We start from the raw sequence: 22,119 nt of genomic DNA, 5'->3' as shown, positions 1-22,119 counted from the left end.
GTGCGCGCCATTTGCTAAGAGGTCCTTCGATACGCCTTTTACGCACCAATAACGTGATGCATTCTGCGGCAATGATTTCTAGTGATGGCGCCGAGGGGAGAGGCCACTGTAAATTGGGTACACGCCAAATATAACCGCCAAAGGTGTGGTGTCTGCAGATTGTGTGTGTATACAGGGTGCCCCAGCTAAATGTAACCGAGGTTTTAAAGAAATACGCTGGACCCCAGCCCAATGAAATCAATTTAGAGCTGTTCAGAGCTGCCTATGCTAATCTGCAGTAATTTTGCATTCATTAAAGTCAATTAATTGGCAAATACTAATTACCACTTTTTAAATTATTCCCTTGAGAGAAAACGTGTCAATGCAAAAGTTGTAGTCGTAGTGCGCACAAGTTTGCTCAAGCAAGTTTTGGATGCACACGCAACTTCACAAGGTGCCGCCAGTGGTGTGCCCTCCCAGCTCAGTATCAGCGGCAAGGAGTGGACCTTGGACGCGTTCTCGGATAGCCTGCATATTTTACCTTCAGTGCAGAGTAGCAGGCCAGATTTGAATTATTCGGGCCAACCTCTCTGCCTTTTCCTTTCAATAAATGCATCTATCTATCTCCACGATAACTGCCGCCGGTTGCAAAAAAAGAAAAGGAGGGGAGCGGTGGGCCAAACCGATGATGCGAGAGTCAGGTCACGCCATGGAGGTATATTATAACCTTCTTGGATTGCGTTCTGTCTAGGGAAATCAACACATGTTTGTTTGCCCAGTTCAAACCTGTTACCTTGGCGTAAGGATTTGGACGGAACCTGGATGAATGAAAGTCAAGTTCTCACAGCTTTGTGACGCCCAGCCCTTTAGTGTATTGGGGCAGTTAAATGTAAAATGCGAACGATAAATGCAGTGCCAGGTGGCACCGCGAAACTACAGAGACAAGGGGCCTTAGCGGCGCGGCTCCTGCTGGCAGCAAACAGAGGGCCTAATTATACGAAGGTACCAAAAAAGGCGCGCACATGACAAGACGTCATGTGCGGCCAGGCCTTTTCGGTGCCCTCATTTTCGCTGACTTCCGCGCCGAATCGTTTAGCCCTGACCGGTTTCTTCACGGTTTCTTGTTGCGCACGTTCTGTTACGGCGCTGTTGTCACATGGAAAAATTGGGCAAAAGTTGCACACGATGATATAATATGGCGCTGGAACAAAACTTCAATCTTCTGGCATGCCCGTACCCAAGATATGACGACAATGTTTTGCACAGGCTGGACAAACGTTTGCGCTGTCCGCATATTGCGCAGGCAATTAACACACGTTTTAGTTACGTTCTTTATTGACAGAAGCCAAACAGCTCTTTCAATGTTTTCTCTTTTTTTTTTATAACTTTTCACTTTTTTTTTTCCTTTTGAGGTTTTTTTTCTTTTATATGCGTGAACACGGACGAGCTTATGGACGATAACACATCACTGGTTTTGCGAGACATAAACGTCGACTAAGGTTTCAACTTTGAGACAAAATCCAGCCGGCCAAGAGGGTCGGCAGAGTGAATGTCGCCGCGTTGAAAAGTGGTGGTGTATATATATGTACACATTTACTACATTTAGAGTAGCTCAAATCGGTTTGGGAAAGAGAGGAGCATCGAGTGAGGAAAGAGGGTCAGGTGCAAACGAAGCATAGTATATATACACTGAGGAGAAAAAATATCATACGCGCACGCACACTGCAGAGGCGAGGCACACAAGAGCAGTATAAAGCAATTCGTTAAGGCGCTCTGCTAAACGAGTGGGCAAAAACACAAGGAGAGAAGAAAAAAAAGGGGGAGGGGGGGAGAGGGACCTGGTGTATGATTATCACTGCAATTAAACACAAATAAAACACCGAGTTTGACAGTAACAAAAACACGCGCGCACACACACACACACAAAACGCAACGGCACTTGGTGCTATCGAAAATAGGCCGCAAGGGCGTGGCAGGCTAGTGATAAGGAGTCAAAACAAAAGAACAGTGGGAGCGCAATGAAAACACAGCACTAGCTTTCGTTATACGAACTAGAGCACTGCCGGGGACTTGCGGGCGGCGCGGACAACGCCATCTCTTGGCGCCACGGTTCCAAACAGGCATGCGTCGGCAGCCGGATGGCGATCCACAGTCGCCAAGGCGGTTGGCGCTGGGAGCGCGGTGACCGCGCCTAGTAAACGCAAACAGGCACACGAGATCGGACACTCGCTTCGCAAGCGCCACATGGGGCAGGAGGAGTTATACAATTGCACTGCTTCGTAAATAAATAACAGTAGGGTCACACGGAACCACGGCGATCTGCGCCGCCGCTTGCATGGTTGCTTTTTTTACGTCTTGCACTGTGTCCGCGGCCATTTTTTTTTCTTTGTGGACGACAACAAACGAGGCGGTTTTCAGGAACCGCATGAAGGCACGCGCGCACATACAGAACAGGCACACACTGGGAGCGGCAAAGGTGAATACTGTTGCCTCTCCTTTTTCTCGCTTCTAACGCGCCGCTCAGAAATGCATATGGTCGGTAGCTGGACGGACGTGTATGGGTCGACAAAAATGAAACAAACAAAACGGGAAAAGAGCACACGAAAAAAAAAAGAGACCATCCTCTATGCCGCTTATCACGAGGCAATGAGGCGCGCTGAATGAGTGACGGGGCGGAGAGAGCGGGCGACCTGCGAGATGGTGCGCTCACTCCTGGCCACGGCGAAAGAATGCGCCACTTCAGTCGGTCTCTGCACGCCGGCACTAGGACGGCTCGCCAAATGAAGGACACTTGCGTAAGGCACGTTTTGTGAATGCGCACGCATTGTACAACAGCCAAGCGGCTTGTCTCAACGCGACATGTTTGGGAGCAACCGTGCAGCACGGTCGGATGATGGCAGAAGATACTCGTGAGTGGACAGAGACTGGGGTCTTTTGTCAAAGACCACAAACACACTTAAGGTAACTGGTTGCAGTTTGATTATTAATGATACTGAACGCACTACGGGAAGACCAGCGTGATTTTGCTGTTATCTTTGCGGGTGCCTCAAGAAAGAGCAGGCGCAGTACGATAAGAATAAAGCGTCGCGTCGAGGTGGCTTGGTCCGCACGTGGGGTAGTCAACCTCGCACGCCGTGCGCTATCACTCGGGACAAAAAATAAAGTTCAGGGGCACTCGCAACAGCAAAGAGCGCAATTGAAAAAGAAGAAAAAACACTTACAACAAAGGAACAATAGCAAAAGTAAGCTAAAAATACAAAATCGCGGATGAGGGGGTGGGGAGGAGAGAGACAGAGAGAGAGAGGCAACTCAGAAGGAAGGTCACGCGGGCTTGGACCACATCCGAAGGGGCTCGGGCCACCCGCCACCGTTGTAGCGACTGGTGGCCGCAAGCCTAACCGGGAGAACGGACGCTGAGAGACAACGTGGCAGTTCGGCGCTGATGAGGCGAGTCGCTGGACCCGAGAGCATTCCTGGGCGCCGCCGCCTCTAGGTTCGCACCGGTCATCATGCCATGAACAGCTCGATGTAGCGGCTGCCGATGTTCTGGCGGTTCTTCTCCTGGATGGCTCGCTCGGCCTCCGCACGGCTCGGGAAGGTCACGACGGCTTCGCCGTTAGGGCGCCCGTCCGAGTTACGCTGGATCTGGATGCAGTCAGCCGTAAGCTGCGCAGAGAGGCGCCACGTTCACTCTCTGGCCCTCGTCCGGCAGCTCCGACAAGGGTGCTGATGGCGGCTAGGGACTGCCAGCCGCGAGACTGCATACGTTTCCATTGGGCTTCCCTAGCTTTGGCTGTCGCTGTACGCAAATATACACGGCTGACGAAATGGGGGAATAATGGCCGCCCCTGTAAACGTGTTGAAGCTAGCACAACATGCGCGCTAACACTGAACCTACGCTTATCCTAGTTAGTAAGAGCGGCCTTAACAGCTGGTTGTTTCATGTAGATTTATTAAACCATCGAGCGCCGCGTTGATCGCAAGATGCAGGAGAAAATAAAACCAAATGTTATGTTGAAGTCGTAAGTTTAAGCCATCTACGCAAAGTAACTCTGCAGAGAATGCAAGTGATAGAGCTACCGCATCTTGCTTTCGACTCGAGAACAGCGAATGCACTGTCGACTAGTTCACCACTGACTGAGACAAGTTTCGCAGGCATAAGTCAGGTTACTGTTTTGTCAATCGCTAGTCGCTGCAATAGAAAGATACATCATTAAAATTTCTTTAAAAAAAATGACCAGTGTAGGTAACAGTGACCTAACATCACGTGATGCAGCTGTGACAACGTAAGCGGAGTTCCTATAATCATTGGGCAGCTTCAAACAGAATACGGCGAACTTTGCATGGCACCCGAAGTTTCCGAAACCCCGAAGGCGAGGCCACCGCACTGAACAGTTGCCCCTTCATCTCGTCTTATGTCCGCTTGTCTGCGCTCACCGACTCTTGCTCAGTTCTGAGCGCTGTTTTCCGAACTCGGACACCGTTTTGCGGTACGGCATGTGACGTCATTAAGACCCACATACCACCGCTTGGGCCGCCATGTATCGCTGGGATTGCAGCGGAGACGAAACCAATTGCGAATCGCGCCGTACGGTCAAGTGAGAGATGTATTCTGAATTGGTATTCGTATTAACTCAGTTGTATTGCTTTCATGTCAACTGTGCAGACGTGACCCCGCGGTCTCGCCAGCATATTTACTTTTGCCCATAAATAATATTGGCTGAGTTGACTACGCTATGACGCTGGTATACGACCACTATGCACTATCAAGGAATTTTATGGCCCACATTTTAGAGGCGCGCGTTATTTCCGTTCCTCCTTTCACACAATTTCCATCTAGCAAAGAGGCGAATAAAGGAGGAGGTGCATGCGGCCTATGTGGCCTATGTGGCTGGTTGAAGCAGTATAAAATTCGATGCGCTAACCTCCAACCCAAACCTGTCCGAAAACTAACAATAAATAAAAAGAATACCACAGAAAGAATTCACACGAAAAAAAAAAAGAAAAAGAAACTGTAGCATACAATTTTTCTTTCCTGCTGCGCGACGCGACCCGTAAAACTACAGTCGCAGTCGCGATAGAAAGCAAGGGATAAAGGAGGCCGGAAAGGAGGGTAAAATGCGCACAAAACTCATTTCTCCGAGTTCCTTTTGCAATCTACGCATTCCGCTTTCTGTTTACAATTTGCCACTTCTTATGGCACTCTTCTAGACGCTTCTCCACTCACGTTTTCCGCGCCTATGCGAGATCGCGCAAAAGAAAAAAAAAAACAAACATGAAAACTACAGAAACGCATGTTCTTCCACGTGGCTCCATGTGCCGCTACGCACTGAAGGTTCAAGTATAGTGCGCAGGGTGGAGCGCACATTCGCGTAGCCACGAGGAAATATGGCGCCGCTTCTTGTCCCGACAAAGCGCCGCTGGCCTTGCGCGGCTGCCGGGAACTCGGTAGCACTGCAACGGGGGCGAACAAGGCCGCGCAGCACGCGTTTGCTTCCCGCCAGCTTCTTCGCCGCCGCTCGCTATTTTAACGCTGACAATATCCGCGCTTCCAGGCCAAATCTGGGACATCACTTATGATCGTGTGCCAACTGAACAATATATTAACTTTGCTTCAGAAGTTAGAGGTTTTTATAAGAAATAGCGAAACCTAGAAGAGTCATCGAGAAGGATCCGCGAGTGTATACACTCATTCTTATGGCGAAATTTTACGAAACGCTAATAAAATACTATACGCTCATAAAGAACTTTTCTTTGATGAATGCGCTTGTCCAGAATTCCTGAATTTCTGAGTATACTAGTGGCACGGAAAATAAATCAGCTCTTGTGATGTCAGCGCAGACTTTCCGGTAACAAGCGAAAGGGCGACTGAGCCATCGCTGCAAAAGAAAAAAGAAAAGAATAATGCAGGTGGAATCAGGTCGCATAGCCATTACACGTGCACTGCTTCTCTCTACATCACACCGCGGTTACCGCGTCTAAGCGAAAATCTTGACATGCACAGGGCACGCTACGTAATCGCGTCTCACGCATGCCGGTGCGCTTCCGTCCAAAATAAACGCCTTTATTACACGGAGGAAAATGCACCTACGGTGACTTGTCGCCAGTCAGGGGCAGATTTGTGACCAATGTTTGAAGGTGGTTTGGGAGTGTGTCGAATTTAAAAGTGCGTTACTTAATGTTTTTTTATTTATATTTATTTTATAACTTTACAACTCTCATTTTATAACTTTACCGACATTTCAGCGCACGCATTTGTAGCTGGATATCGAATTTTTACTGATGCGACGGCAACGTAAAGCTCATCTGCGTATACACCGAGAGCAGCGGCAACGACGTTTTGACCATCTCTCAACCTAGTGGCGAGTCGATGTCGTAGAATCCTTCAAGAATGCTCTATTTTACAATGTATATGTGTTTTCCTCTATGTCGTTCGCCTCCTTCATCTTATTAACCATCGACCGGACTATACTCGCTGCAGGGCAAAGGTCTCTCCCATATTCCTGCAATTAACCCGGCCCTGTGCTAGCTGCATTCACTTGATCCCTGCGAACTTTTTAAACTCATTAGCCCACCTAACTTTCTGCTGCCCCCTGTTATGTTTTTCTTCCCTTAGAATCCAATTTGTCACCCTCAACGACCACAGGCTATCCTCTCCGCACTACTTGTCCTGCCTATTTCTTGTTTATTTCTATTCGAATGTCATTCTGTTTCTTTATTTCTACTCGAATGCGCAGCGATACTGCTGGCTTCAATCCGCAGCTCACAGAGCCAGCTGATTGATAAGAAGGGGGCAAGTACAATGCGGGAAATCGGTTTATTCCGACCCCGTTCGCTGGTCCAAAATAGCCTTCTGCCCTCAGCTTCTCAACTGCAGCGAAGAAGTAAACGTGGACGGCGGAATTCAAGCGGCGCAGTGCGGAGAGTGGTCAAGAGGGACTGACCATGAACAGCCGCGCTCATCAATGACCGGCAATAATTAAACCGTTTGACACATTAACACGCTGACGGCATTTTTAGCCCGACAATACATTTACTGTTGAGTGCTGATTACATTTCGGGTCGCAGTCGATAATCATTGTTTCGAGCGAGACGCAAATCCGAATGAAGCCGCTGGGAAATAAATTTTCAGTTTCAAACACACTTGCTACAAGTTGGAACGAAAACACTGTTGGTAGCTACCACTGATGGTAGCAGCAATGTGAAACCCAGCAACAATACGCTTCCCACAAACACTACGCAGAGCGGTCGCCACCGCGGGCGCTGTGCAGAGGGAAAGAGAAGAGGAGTCCCTGTGTAGTACGCATGCTCTGCCACAACCCGTTCCAACTGCGTGCCCTCCAGACCGGCGCATCAGCAACAAACACCAGCCAACAGTCGGTAGCAGCCACAGTTCCACACACGAAGCGTTAATACAGCCGATATTAGTAGGAAGATTAAAAACAAACAGCCCGCACACCAGCATCCCCCACAACAAACCAATGCACACACACCGCCGAGACACGCCGCCCGGCACACCGCACCTGAGGTGTACGCTGACTGCCCATTGGCCACAACCGACGGGGGAAAGCCCGCTTCCCGCCACACAGGAGGCGTGCGGGGCGCCGTGTCCCGGAAGAGCCAAGAGAAAAAGAAGGAAAAAGCCCTGACCTCTGGAAAGCCCTGGAAGAAGGTTAGAATGTCCTGGGGCGTGGAGCTATACGGCAGGCCGCGCAAAATTACCATGGTGGGGCCTGCCGAGTGGGGGTAGTACGTGGTTGGGGACACCGGGGGGCTCGGGTAGGACCAGTAGAAGATGGGCGGGTAGTAGGTGGACACCCGCGGCGCCAGGGTGGTCATGGTGGCCGCCGGCAGCACGGGCGCCGGAGGCTGCACGTACGGATAGGCGCCGTACGGGGCCGGCGGAAGCATGGCCCCCGCCGCTGCACCCCCCCGCCCGAGGCAGACACACAGTGAGGCAAGTGCACCGACCGTGCTACGCACCAACCGCATGCAGGGAGCGCGCGGAAGAACACGGACAGGTCAGGGTCGCCTGCTGAGTGTGAGTGAGGTTGCTTCCAAGAAAATCACGCGCACCAGTCACAAACCGGCAAGGTGTAAATGCGCCCCTGGACCCGTTTCCGTGTTCTTCTTGTGCGTCCATCCTATCGACAAGACATAACCCGTGCTGCTTCAACAGGGCTCGTGCACCATGCCGTTCTCTAACAATCCCTACCACAAAGCAACAGTCACTCCTGTCTGGCTACCAACCCAAAAAAGAAACACTCGCACGAGTGAATCTAATGCTTTGCTCTGAAAAAGAAAAAGTCCACAAAATTGCCAATTACACAAACTGTAGAGTAATCCCGATAATACCTGACTAAGCGGCTACTTATTGAATTGTACGCACACAAGGCGTTCAGCTCTCTCAGCAGGCAGCCTGCGCCGAAGTCAAAGTGAAGAAAGCATTGCATTACACCTCTCAAGCGAATCGGCCTTGCGTCCGGTATATCTAGCCTATAACATTGAAAAATGGGCGAACAAAACGATGGTCGCCTTACGGGCCAGTTTGTACGCCACGCAACACGCTTTCTGACCAGTTACGACAGTGGCACGAGGATAAAGGAACCAAGCGAAGCGCGCTCAGGCGGCAACAAGAGCAAATCGAGCACAGCCCTCGGCAGCGCCTTTATTTCCAAGGGCTGGCGACAGCCTCGTGGTCGTGAATATACTACACGGCACGGAACGAGCATTTGCTGCACTCGTAGAAAGAGAGGAGGCAGCGCGGCAGCTCACCTGGAGAGAGCAGGGGCCTTTGTACGGGGATGCCTCCCGTTAGCACCAGGTTCATGTCGTCAATGGAGCACTGAAACACTTCGATGTAGCGCGGCTTTTTGCCCATGATGTAGCGATGGTGGCGTTGCAGGGCTGCTAAGAAGGCAGAGTCCTCCGAATCCATCTGTATGAAGGCCTCGCCGGATGGCTGCCCCTGGACCGAGACATGAGCGCACGCTCCAGAGTCGCTCCACGAGCGCATGCTCACGGCTTTCAAAGACGACTTTGTGATGCTTTCATCAGTACTACGGTCGAAGTATATTGACCTTGCCCTTCTTAATTTGCGCAGCCCAAGGGCTGACGCCTCGAACTGGCACTGCAGGTCTAGCATCGGCTAGAGTAGAACCTTCCCAAATCAAAACAGCAAGGAACCAAATAATGGGACAGTTTCGTGATAGCTTTATTCGCGGTCTATTTCATTTCTGTACTGCTCTAGCAAGTGCACCAGTATCGAACACATTATTATTATTATTATTATTATTATTATTATTATTATTATTATTATTATTATTATTATTATTATTATTATTATTATTATTATTATTATTATTATTATTATTATTATTATTATTATTATTATTATTATTATTATTATTATTATTGCGTCCGAGCTGAAAGCTTAAGTTCCTTATCCCCTGCGTGCCGCGCAGTGCAGAACAAGTTCTTCGCAAGTCCTTCACTTTTCTTTTGCTTCGCCTATTGCAAAACGAATGCCCTTCAGTGATTTCCAGCGTAAAGCCAGTATGTTAGCCTCCATGACTTTGACTAATGACGATGGTGTTTGCTGGGATTCGATGGAGGTGCGCTGAAATTCCAGCTGGGCGACGTTGGATTTTGTGGACTACGCTGGAAGAACGACTGGTATCACTCGGAGCACTGAAACAGCGTTGCTATGAGAAGTGAAACTCTTGCGAAAAAAAAAAAAAAAAGCGTTCTTTACCATGACCTACCTAACACACTATACCTCACAACAAATCCAAGTTTGTTTGTTTGTTTGTTTTTCTCGCGTCTTTAGGCGAGCGGACATGCTACCCGTTCGTTGTGTTGCTTGGTCGACAGAATGGCGCCCCTCTATAGGTGGCTGAAGAACAACTAATTTTGACACAAAAATAAAAACAATCAGGTAACTTTTCCTCCGTACAGTGAGAAGTAAACCGGTAAGTAACAAAATATTCACAGCTTATACAAGTATAGTGCATGGAGCAGGGAGCGGGGCGAACATGAACGGTTCATAGATCCGCCTCTGCTAAGGAACGCAGCAGGAAACGGCAAGTGACCAGCAGGTAATGAACCTGCGCATAAAGATGAATAAAAAACCGAGGACAGCGCCTGATCTCCATTATTTCTGCAGCGTCTTTTCCCTTTCGGGCAGTTCGTGCGGTTATGTACCAGCTGTCGATCATCTCGAACGCCCTACGTTTCTGCGCATTTATAAAATGCTTAGTGGCAGGTTCGTTCGTAATAGTCCAGCTTCTCCGCTGGACGATTATGAGGCAACATGCCGCATTAAGCCAGGAACCTGAACACTATAAGAGATTATCATAGCAAGAATTCGCTAAGTGTCCCAGCCAGTTATAAAATCCATGTCGCTTTGAAAGTCCAAGTGCATAAAGTTTGAACAGTTATTAAAATGCGCATGAAAATACGCTGCAGTAGCAGGCGGCCTTGAAGAAGGCGCAAGTTCAGCGGCAAATACCGCACATTCTTCACTCGATTGAAAAACAACAGAAGAGAAACGCAAACACACGTCATGGTAAAAAGTGGCGAAATTTACAACTGACTTTGCAGCGTACTGGATGCGGTAGAACGTGCGTTGGACGGCCTGCCTAAACAAGATTGTTTTAATGCCGTGGGCACTACCACAAGCATAACGACTGTAGCTTTTAAACATATAGCTGTTGCGTAAACAAACGATAAAATAATCGTTTGAGGTTGAGTATAAGATTCTAGCGAGGTTTTTTGTTTTCCTTTTTCCCTTCCCATCTTGTCTTCTTTGCAAGTCACAATTTCGGCTCGCTTTCCATACCCGCTTCCTATTTTCATTAGGCAAATGAGCATTTTACACTCCTCGTCCTAATAAAATGTTCAATAATTCCTCCCCTATCTTATTTCTCTTAATCTGCATGCCGAGGTAGGACGGGGATTGACGGCGCAAGGAACGTTGCTCCGCTATGGTCTCTTTATAGGTCACTGACCGCGCCTGAAATGAATTTCCCTGTCCGTGTCGTTCACAGCACCACAATTTAGTGGCTGTTTTCGAAAAGGTGCCGTTTACCCATATAGTTGGTGCATACAGCGGGACTGCATAAATTTAAGCTGAACTAGGTTTTCACTCAGTCCATACTTGTAATGGTGTCAATAACTAGACTATAAGTAGGATTGGGTGAAAAGAACGCCCACCTGCGCGTTGTAGACCATGTGCACTCCCTGGTAGACGATGGCCTGCGCGTGCTCGCCCAGGAACTCGAGGATGGTTTCGACTTGGGCCTCGTAGGGCAGCCCGCGCAGCCGTATGCAGTCCTTGCGCGACGAGCGCGATGGCAGCATCTGCTGGGGCAGCAGCGGCACCTGGGGCAGCGACGCGATCAGCGGCTGCGCCGTGTCGTACGTCCGCGGGTCCATGGTGCGGTTCAGCACCTGCGGCATCCACGCAGCGTCAGCCCATCCATGGAAAGCAGTCCGGGGCAAAGTCGCTAATGAGACCAATGCACCCAGTGATACGCATTCCTTCATCAGAAAGAGCCCAGGTGGAGGCTTAAATTTAATTAATTTTATTTTTCTGTTTAACGGGGTTGACAACGGGAGAAGGATGCGATCAGCGTCAAGAAAATACGTGTTTCGGACTACAACCTTACCCGAAGGTCTTCAGGCCGCACTGGTACCTCCTTTTCAGTCACGTAGTGCTAAACCTATGAAGATTCAAATCTCTGTACATAGGTCGAGAACAACCGTCGTCGTCAGTTTTCAAAACATTGTGTTCCTAAGGGCGCTATATTCCAGTTCCCCGTCTTAATCTTGAACGAAGCCTAACGTAATACGAGTCGAGAGTTTTTAAGAAAGTAGAACTTGCAGCAGCAGTGAGATTGAAGCCGCCTGATGGCCATTTCCGAAGAACAGAAACGCAGTTTTTCTTTGCACTGAATCAGTTATTTAAATAAATCTGGATGGTTACGTTTTGAACCACTGGCAAAGCCTAAAAATAAGGATCGTATGACGGAACTTCTGAAAATAGATCATTGTAAGCATTATTTCTCGAGCGCATGAAGAAAGCGCTTGAATCGGTACTTGAGCGATGACCGTGGCCGCACACGGGCGCTGACAACGGAGGCTGCGAAGTCTGGCACGCCATGTCATCGGCCAATAATCGGCCTGTAAGGGAGCGCCGCCGAAAGCAGAATGTTCCGAGCTCGTGTTGCTCCCGCGGGGAATTTTGATTTCGCGCGCGCCTTATTTAAGAAGCGGCAGCACTGAACGAAGGCTAGCGTTGAAAAAGTGGAGCTGCTCTTCATGCTTTGTAAGCAAATCTCTGTTCAGTGGTGTTCCGTAAGTTCTTGAGATTTTTCCATTTCCAAGTAATCTGAAGCGTAACTATTTGTCGGAAAGGGGTATTGTTATGCCGTTTAAAGAAACTTTAAGAACCGAGATTGTCTCTGTTTTTTCCAGATAGATGTAATGTTCAAGCTGCTGCAGGAAAAAAAAATGTTTTGAAATTGGGCACTTTGCTGTCTAACCGAAAGAATTTTCGATCACGCAATGGAACATTACTTTTCTATTCTGTACTTGAAACATTTATCTTCGCCGGGTTAAATTTTATTCATTAAATTCTGCTAATTAATTATTATAACGAAAACTAAAGCGATACCCAAGTGTGCCTTAGGCGACAGCTGAAATCTCTCTCTCTTTCATGACCACGAAATATAGCAGCTTTATTGGACCCGTCACTCACGCGAGGTAATGACTATGAGTGGCAATGACTACAAAGACTAGGAATCACTCATGACTACGAAACGACCAATTAGTAAAACGACGACTTGAAATGAGTGTAACTGATTGGAAACGTATAAAAATTCTTAGCTATGAGCGGTAATGACTACAGTGAATGGGAATGACTCATCATGACTACGAAAGGACCAATATGTCAAAGGACGACTTGAATGGCCGAAACTGACTGGAAACGAGTAAAACTAAGCGATGAGTGATAATGATTACAATGACTCATCATGACTACGAAACGACCAATACGTCAAACAACGACTTGAATGAACGCAACTGACTGGAAACGGGTACAAATGTTTAGCGATGAGTGATAACGATTAATGATAACGATTTTGATTGCATCAATAAAGATGTTTAACAAACAAGCACGAGTGACTGCGCCAAAGTGTGCGACGACGTACAGTTGGCATCTGCATCGCCATAGAGAAGCACTCAATATGATCATTCACGGTGGTACTCGAGGAAGGCAAGAAAGTGATTGCAATACCACGGAAATCCCAACAAAATGGCAAGGTGTCGCGTTAATCGATACAGGTATTTGGAAGGACTGGAATGATCCGCATGCAGAGAGCCGCCCAGCCTTCCATACAAGCTTACCGTTCGCAGTTCGCAAATTCTACTGTTTCTGATGCAGCTGCGCTGCTTTTCAAGGCAGTGCACAGGCAAATGCCCTTGCTGCTTTCAAAATGTCCTCTGCGTTTGACTTGAATATAGCTGCTTTAGAGGCGCGCCTCGAGCAGTTGGAAGCTTCATGGCCGTGCCAGTCATGGTTGCCAGCATGCGATGGGACCCTCACGGTACTCTGAAATTTATCGAGTGACTCTATCCAATATATTGGACAGTGGGGTTTTATGAGGATGGATGCCTTGCTAAAGGAGTGCCGTCTGAATACTTAGTATACATTATACTGGACAAATCCCCATAGCCGGGTCTCAGGAGGATATAGCTCTGCAGCATTAGACTGGATATACGTGATGTGTTCAGCAGGGCAGTGCGCAAATTGTACAAAAGCTTGTGCAGGAATTGTTATCTAGTAAAGTAAAAGTCAATAAATTTTGCCCAAAGTAAGAAAGTTCCAGAATAAAACGCTATTTCCGCTTATTGGTATATAGGCTGTGCATATAGCGCGATCAAATGATCGAGTGATTGAATGGAGTTTTGCGAAATGTGCAGTCGATTGCAGCGCGGTTGAACAGCAATTTAACCTGCCCGTAAAACGAGGCCGTAAGTGAACAGTGGGCACCAAAAAACTCGAACAGGGCAATAAGTACAAAAACACAAAATTACAGGTTTTCGGTTGTTGGAGTTTAAATACTTTTGCGGTTTGTTCCGGCTTACGACTCGCCAAGACCGCTATTCTTCAGTACCAACCACACGATTATTTTAAGCCTGCACAGAACAGAATCTTGCTATTCTCGCGTTGTCATTCGCATTACGCAGTTCCTGCCTCATTGTCCAGCGGGAGCAGATGGTGAAGCAAGCTATCGGGTCCATTGAACCGGTCTCGCATGTCGCTAAGCCCACTGAGCAGTGGGCAAAGAAGCTAACAGCGACTATTCATGTCCCCTTTCTTTCGCGTCATTACGGCACGTGGTTTCTCTCGACGCAGTTTGGACATATCCCGCCCAAAAAAGCCCGGATTTTGGAGAGAAAGACACCGGCGAAGCAAAACAGAGAACGTTATACAGACAGAAGGGCGCTGTCCTATCTAACATCTCTTCCCTGCGCCGACCTGCCCTTTTTCTTCTTCTTCTTTTTTTTTTTTTTTTGTCGTATTTCTTCAGTGCGCAGTCACGTCCATACGAATTCGTGCACTTTGCGCTTCACTATGCAAACAAATTGGTGCGGCGTTCCGACAATCTATACGCCTACAGCCACCCGCTACGCGCGGTTATTCCTTTCGCACGCGTGGTCCACTATAAATATTTTAATAATAAAAAAAAAAAGAACAGAAAGGAAGCTGTGCACTGACTCGAGCTAACGTGCCAGTCTGTGCGCCTGGGGAGGTTACTGCGCGCTCCACGTGAGTTATTCCATCCAGAATGCCCGGAAAGTGCCGTTCGTTGCTGCCACGTATAAAATGCCATCCAGACTAGCGGAGGTGGTTTCCTTGCGCATCATCTGCAGCTGGGCGACCGGCTGGACGCAAGTTCGTGACTGCGCCGTCCCGCAGGAGCGACCTCGTAAAGCTATGGCGAACTACGCGAATTGCATCGCACTTAAATGTTCGCTTTGTCGGACGAGAGTATGCGACTGGATTTTCCGTCAGCGCATAAAACGCTCTCTCGAACGCTCTTGATAAGGTTGATTTCAGAACAACGGCATTTTAAACTTCTCCTATAGTGAAGAACATAACTGACTTCTTCCAGGTGGAACGTTACGCGAACACGTTGTACACAATTCTCTTTTGACTTCTCGCTACGGGGCGCCTCTAAAAAGCACCTTTCGCCTACTCGGGGGACGTGACCAACACCACACTTTCGCTGAAAGCGCTTGCTCGCAGTCCTTGCGGCGCAGCGGTTACGCATGCATGCTCACCATGCTTTAAACGAGCATATGATCAACATCGCAAGTCGCTACAGCATAGCGATTTGCTTAGTCGGGTATAAAGAGAGAACGCGTCGCGGATCGTAAACCAAAAAGCATATATACTACGCTTCATGCGGAATCCTGAGCGCGTAGTTGGCTAGCATGCTGTACAGGGGTGCATATTTCGCAAACGTTAGCGGCGGAGGCCGTTGGGGCCGAATGCGGCAACGTCGCGGCTGATGCTGCAACGTGGCCGGACCCGGCGCCGGAGCGCGGCCCTCCGCCAGCTGTGACCTTGGCGCGGGGTTTGCGGTGTCGGGCCGAGCGTGGCCGGCAGCAGCGCGCGGTACTCACACACCACGGGGCAGCAGCAGCGGGTGCAGCCGGGGTCCAGGCTACCACACTGGAGGCATAGGGAGGCGCGAGCGCTCGGCTTCGAAGGGAGCCCGCTTCCACGAAGCGACTGGCGAACAAAGGCACGCAGCAGGCGCCCACTGAACTGACGGCCGCGCCAGCTGCGCCGTTCCTCAAGACAATGCCGCCGAGGCACGCGGACCGCTTGTACAGCGCTTGTCCGCGTTCACATCACCGGCGCTGTGTTTTGCTGGCCGGGATGCGCAGAGACGTCGTCCTGTGCCGATCACTATGACCGCCATCTTCAATATGCTCCCTCCCACTCTCTACCGGTGCGCACCTGCCGTCGTTCGCGGTCACCTGTGACCAGCCTCGCACCAATTGGACGGACGAATTAGGTGCACCGAAACGCCCAAAGTCGCTGCGATCTCGAAACACTCTGTTAACCACTATATTCGTTTCGCGGTTAAACTAAAAAGGAAACCTGCGCATACCACGAACTGAGCGGGTGCTCTCGGCGTTCAACAGCTTCCCACTGCATTGCATTAACGGATACCAGTCAGAACTCAAGTGGCGACAAGGGCCCTGAACGCGACGTGGCCCTAGGCGCGGCCATCGCCAGTGCCACGTCGCAGTTCAAGCCCAGTGCCCGCGTCCAAGGCTCGGCAGCCGGGCCCAACAGGTGGTTTTGCGCGGTGCAGCCCTGGCCTCACTCACGGCTCTCGGTCGCTGCGGCGAGTGTGTCCCACTGCGGTGGCGGTCTCGGGCGAGGGAGGGGGCCCGTTATACAGTCGACGTGTACCGCGCCTCCGACGGGGTTCGAAGCTACGGAGCCAACACCAGCCCCGACGGCGCGAGAGGAGCGAGCTCTAACGCCAGACGTTGCGCGTGACCAAGACATCAAAACGGAGAGGCCCTCCCCCCCAACCCCCTCTGCTTGCGTCGCTTTTGCTTGTGCTCTCTTCTGCACGAGTGTGTAGGCGCGCCTGCGTTCTCCTCGCTTCAGTGTTCATCACCTGCGTTCGCCCCTATACTGTCCCGCTGAAAATCGGTGCCAATGATGGCGTCGCAATTGAGGCCATACTAACCGCGGACTGAAAAAATGGGCGGAGGGGACCTTATTACCACTCGTTTCCATATTGCCCCTAACGTTTTTTCTTTTCAAATCTTGGGACGTCAAGTTGCACTCTGAAAGTCCTAACATGCCGGTTTCCAAGTCGGTTTCTTATTACACTATTAAAGTGATTTCGAACACCCTCCTGCTTCCCACTCAATCATTTTATGTTTTTATATTTCAAAACAGCTAAATCTCGTGCCGCGGAATGGAGGGAGGACAGTTGCGCGTGCGCGATGAAAGCACGCATACCTGAACTCTCCTCTTCCCCGAAATAAATGTCGCGAAATGACACGCGGTAGTCATGGGCACCTAATTTAAAGCGTCGACACTATTTGTATTTTTGCGGCGGCACTCAATTTTTCACAGCTGTAGAGACTACCTAGAATGACGGTAAGATTCAACGCAGCATTTCTCGAGGCAGCTAGCATGCAATATCGAAATACATTCTAACCATAGGTGCAGAGCTCAGCTTTCGACAGTTAGGGAGCACGTACGGCCTCAGTCAAATGTTTAGAGTCCAGAGGAGTCTGCTACTAAGCTTTCACTCAAGCGGTGCAACTGCAGCACCTATGGAGGTCGACTTCCATGCGTGCCCATGGTCCTCCCCTTCTGACATTGGGATCCTAACCTCTAGGGCTCCCCTTACCTGCGAGAGAGTTCGCACAGTGGGGCCGCACGGCATGGCGCAGACGAAAAGCCCACTGGGCTCCAAGCTTTGACAAAGGCTGTATGTACAGTGCGCACTCTGTGTAAACTGTACGTACGAACTGCAAAGTTTCCGAACTTTTCCGCTGCAAGAAACTCTTGGTTCCTACGGGCGCTAAGCCCTTTATGCGAATGCTACACTGCGCTCGGTTTTCAACTGTCGGCGTGGCACCTTGTTACCGTGACACCGTGGAACACGAAGACGACGACGAAGAAGAAGAAGCTAAAAAACCTCGTATGTTGCAAACTGAAAGTTTGTGAACGATACCCTGTTCTTCTGGATTCTGACCCGACACAATCTCAGCAGGTTTACCGAAATCACCAATTGGAATTTTGTAGCGAAAGCTACACTACGCTACCCTTGAGCATTTCGCAGGTGCCTGAAGGAGGTGCCTCAAAGAATTGGCAGGCGGTATCTAGCAGCTGACATGGTCGCGCACTGACAGGATGTAGGATTGCCTGACGTTACGTTTGGCAGGAGCTCCCAACTCGGGCCTCTCCTTTCATACGGGAGGTGTTATCAAAATCAGCCTACCAGGTCCCTTGCATTCACGTTACCCTAAGGCCACGCAGGTACGTTCATATGGTTTGAAAAGCGGGTGTTAAAGAGGCTATCACTGCAGCACTCAAAGCTTACACCCACCAGAAGAAGAAGACAAAGAAGAAAAGGAGGAGGAAGAAGAGAAAGGAGAAAAAGGAGAAGAATAAGAAGAGAAAGAAGAAAAAATAAGGAGAGAAAGAAGATGAAGAAAAAGAAAAAGAAGAAGAATGCAATGCTGGTTGTGTTCGATGCAACGCTTGGACACTCGCATCTAATGATTTCGCTCCACATTCGGTTCAGCAGCGTTGAACCCTTCTCATTTTTTTTTCACCCCCAGTCGGCCCAGCCTGGTTCAGCAGCGTTGAACCGTTTTCATTTTTTTTTTCACCCCCAGTCGGCCCAGCCTGGCGACACCAGTGCCGCCGCATCTTGCTTACGTCACATATCAGTGTTGGTCTATACGCGTGATTATACGAGCCTGTGGCATGACGTCAGTGCATAACCAGGTGCTTGCTATGCACTGAGGACGAGTCTTCATGGCAAAGCATGAGCCGCACTCTTTGTCTAGATCAGCGATCAAAGGAACACGGGAAGCGTGTGTTTTTGGTTCGCGTAAAAAATGTGCGTGTTTCAGTTTATGCCGGTAACGCATCCCGACAACGTTACAGTTCCGCCGAATGAAATGTAAAAAAAAAAAAAAAAAAAAAAAAAAAAAAAAAAAAAGAATCGTGCATTAAGTTTACGTTCGTGGAAAGGCGCGGTCCATTCGCGCTATGCCACCTTATGGAAGAGCCTATTGGCTCTGAAACGTTTCAATCGGACGTTGACGTTTGTTGGGATTTTCCTGAGCACTCCTGCAGCCTGTTGGGAGCTGAGGTTCTAAAACTCCCCTGGGGCGGATCCCGAGCCATCATGTGCTGCCTGAGGACTGTTTCATTCAGCGCCGAGGATTGTTTCACGGAGCTTCAAGTTTACAAGTGACAAACTGGGTGGTAAAGAACGTGCAATGAAGCATGCGCTGTATATATATATATATATATATATATATATATATATATATATATATATATATATATATATATATATATATATATATATATATATATATTACTACTTGCCCCAAGGTGCGCTATATAACAGCTTCGAATACACCAACCACTGATCACTGTGTTGTTGCGAAGAGTAATCCCTGAATGATGCATTTCATCTACTGGTTTCCACCAAATGTGTAGCTGCCCAACAACGAGCCATGGTATCACTTGACTCGGATATTCTAGAATCTTTTTGCCATTTCTGCGTATGAAATAATTTCTGGTTAACGTCTTCGGCTGCGGTCTCGTTAGGGGTCCAAAGAAAAAAGTTCTTAAAATGCAGAGCCAATTTAGCTTGAGAGAGAGGGAGAACATGATTATAGCAGTTTCGGAAAGGTAAACTGCGAGGCGTCTGTGACTGTTAACTGAGTGAAGTTGTAGAGCTTCCGGCTGTTTGGAAATGGTCTGAGGTGAGGAGGAAAATGACAGTATTTCAGAGACACGGAAATGCTTTTTTGCTATGTTCTTGCTATGCCTTCTTGCTACGCTCGATGCGCTAGCTGCCAACCTTGTTCACTTTCTCTGGGGCTTTGACAAACTGCCTAGAGATGTTCAGAGGAACCAGCAAGCACAGTCAAGACCCCTGCTGACACCACGAAATTAGCCACTGAAAAAACCTTGGCGCGCTGGCGGCTCTGTTTACGTCGCCCTCTATTCCTGCGAGACGTGGTTTGTCACAAGGCCGCGGAAGCATCCCGACACAAGACCTATGACGCTATATGCTTTGCGCACCCTTCCACCGACAGATTTTCGCATATAAGTGCGCCCGCAGCGTTGTCGCAGTATAATTGCCGCCGGTCTATAAACGGTGGGACAGGGATTAAACGCGTTTCCGTGAACAGTTTTTCGGTGAAGCATTTTTATAGGCTCACACATGTCTTGGGAGTAGTAGTCAGCCCACGACGACAGATCACGTCATGCCCAGCTCAGAAGTGCATGAACGTGATCTTAAGGGATTCTGATCAGCTCGGCGACCACGGAAGGGAATGCCCGTCCGCGGATGAAGGAAACAAGGCAGCCGCGCTGCCCTTCTCGGTATGGCACTCACATATGTAGCAATCGCCATGCAACTAGATGACACCCAGACAGGTATGAAAGAGCACTAAACAAGTGTTGAGAGGAAGCTTCAGTTCGCAAGCCGAGCCAGCGTTTCGATTATGCCTTCGTCTGGGCCCAGACGAAGACATTATAGAAACGTTGGCCCGGCGTGCGAACTGAAACTCCCTCTCTCAACTCTTGTTCCCTGGCGGGCACCGCTCAATTGGGTGCCTGGACCATAGGGTGTGTGCGTATCGAGGCCACCGAACAGCTGCAGCGAGGCGCAACATGGCGGCGTCATGCTCACCTGCTGCACCTCCGCCGTGGTGCTGCGGAAGAGTTCGATGTAGCGAGAGCCTATTAGCTGCCGATGCTTGTGAAGCGCGCGGCTGGCCACTTCCTCCGAGTCGAAGAGCACGAACGCATCGCCCGTGGCCCTGCCGTCCGGCTTGCGCACGAACAGCACGCCGTCCTCGTCGTCCATCACGGGGCAGCTCGTGTGCGGCTCCGAGCCAGCCTCGCTGCCGTCGCCTGAGGACGCGAAGAACTCCACCTGCGACCGTATACGCCGCTTGCCATGGGCTCGCCTTCTGTCAGGCTGGTGCACCGCGAACGCTTTTGGCAACCACCGCTAAGGAGATGCCCGAGTTACGAAAGCTGAGGAAACACGAGCCCAAATGTTTTATGTATCTGGCCTTGCTTGTCGGGTACTACGGTTGACCATCGTTCATGTTCCAGCCTGTCTTTTACGTTGTGCATGAGGTCCTTAATTTGCTGCCATCAGCGTAGACATTTCTTTTTTCGCAGTCTAGAAATTCGGGGGGGGGGGGGGGGGGGGAGGGGGGGGGGGGAGATTTAGACAGGGGACAACTATGAGCGCAGGCGTACGTCCTTGTTTTTGGCGAGCCCGTACAGCGACAATAATTGAAAAAATAATTGACAAATATATGCAATTACAAAAATTACTCTTAAACTTCGCCTTAAAAGTAAGACGCGATAGCGCCTTTAGCACCGCCCTCTCACTCCGCCAATTTTTGGCATTCAGAGAGTGGCACAGAGCCTGACGCTGTGTTAAGCGTCTGCAGTTGGTTTGGTTTTTTGGGAAAATGAAGGCACAATATATGTCTGATTTCTCGCTGGACACCTACGCTTACAATGAAGGGCATACAATTGGAGGTACATTTGTCGCGGTTCAAATCCCTGTCACAAATTAGCCTCCAACTTCACTACAAGATGTATGCTAAATGGTATATCACAAGCCTGGAAGCTGCACAAAGAGCAGTTGCTTCACAATTCTGATACGAAAACTCTTGCGTACATGTTTTTTCCCGACACATTATTCGCAGTTATTGATTGGTTACGGTGACGCCTTTTCGACCGAGAGAGAGCTGTGTACACTATCGCCTAATACGTGCCTTGGTTCGGCCGATGAGTGGAAGGGCTGAGTTTTATCTGGCCCCTAGTGGTGGGCATGAGACTGAGTGCGAGGAAAGACCGCCTACTTACTAGCGCAAGAGGCCGCCCTAAAATACGAGGTATTCTACTAGCTGTTGATTGCAGTCAATACGATAGAGGTGCTGCGTGGAGAATGTCATGCTGAACACGTCTTACGCTTTGGGCGTCAGTATTTACCGCCACCATGAGTCTGACTCTTCAGCTGTCTTTACTCCGCACGAGCAAAAATAGTCTGATTGGCGGTCCCAGGCTTCCCGGCAATAAAACGTCATGAAGTCGAGAGTGAAAGAGACATGCTTACCACTTGCTTGGCCGTGCAGTCATAAGGTAGCCCACGCATGCGCACGATGACTTGCCCGCCTCGAGACAAGAAGGAATGTGCCTCATTGTTGTTGCCTGCAATGGTGACAGACCACTTGAGAGAACCTTCTTCTTAGTCTATTGCCGTCCTCAAGAACAGCACACACCCGCTGTGGGGTCTGGCAGAGACAGTCTGGCAC

The 22,119-nt window shown here is 49.4% G+C and overlaps 1 protein-coding gene across 4 annotated transcripts in view; it reads right to left on the bottom strand.

Moving 5' to 3' along the window:
* Window positions 1-1,296: 1,296 nt before the first annotated feature.
* fus (epithelial splicing regulatory protein fusilli) overlaps window positions 1,297-22,119 on the bottom strand; it is a 104,409-nt gene continuing 83,586 nt past the window's right edge. For 2 of the 4 annotated variants that reach the window (XM_084590146.1, XM_084590144.1), the window contains exons 8-13: window positions 21,921-22,015; window positions 20,472-20,717; window positions 11,194-11,430; window positions 8,755-8,947; window positions 7,630-7,901; window positions 1,297-3,645 (exon numbers count right to left, since the gene is read on the bottom strand). In XM_084590146.1, coding sequence (XP_084446272.1) covers window positions 3,487-3,645; window positions 7,630-7,901; window positions 8,755-8,947; window positions 11,194-11,430; window positions 20,472-20,717; window positions 21,921-22,015 — 1,202 coding nt within the window. In that variant the 3' untranslated portion in view covers window positions 1,297-3,486. The remainder of the gene's footprint in view (window positions 3,646-7,629; window positions 7,902-8,754; window positions 8,948-11,193; window positions 11,431-20,471; window positions 20,718-21,920; window positions 22,016-22,119) is intronic. The other 2 variants (XM_084590147.1, XM_084590148.1) reach the window with 2 other exon arrangements.

This window comes from Amblyomma maculatum, chromosome 1 (genome assembly GCF_055883805.1).
Source record: "Amblyomma maculatum isolate TAMU_Amacu chromosome 1, ASM5588380v1, whole genome shotgun sequence".
NCBI lineage: Eukaryota > Metazoa > Arthropoda > Arachnida > Ixodida > Ixodidae > Amblyomma > Amblyomma maculatum.
The sequence above is the reverse complement of the archived record's forward strand: the minus strand, read 5'-3'. Positions and strand labels throughout refer to the sequence as shown.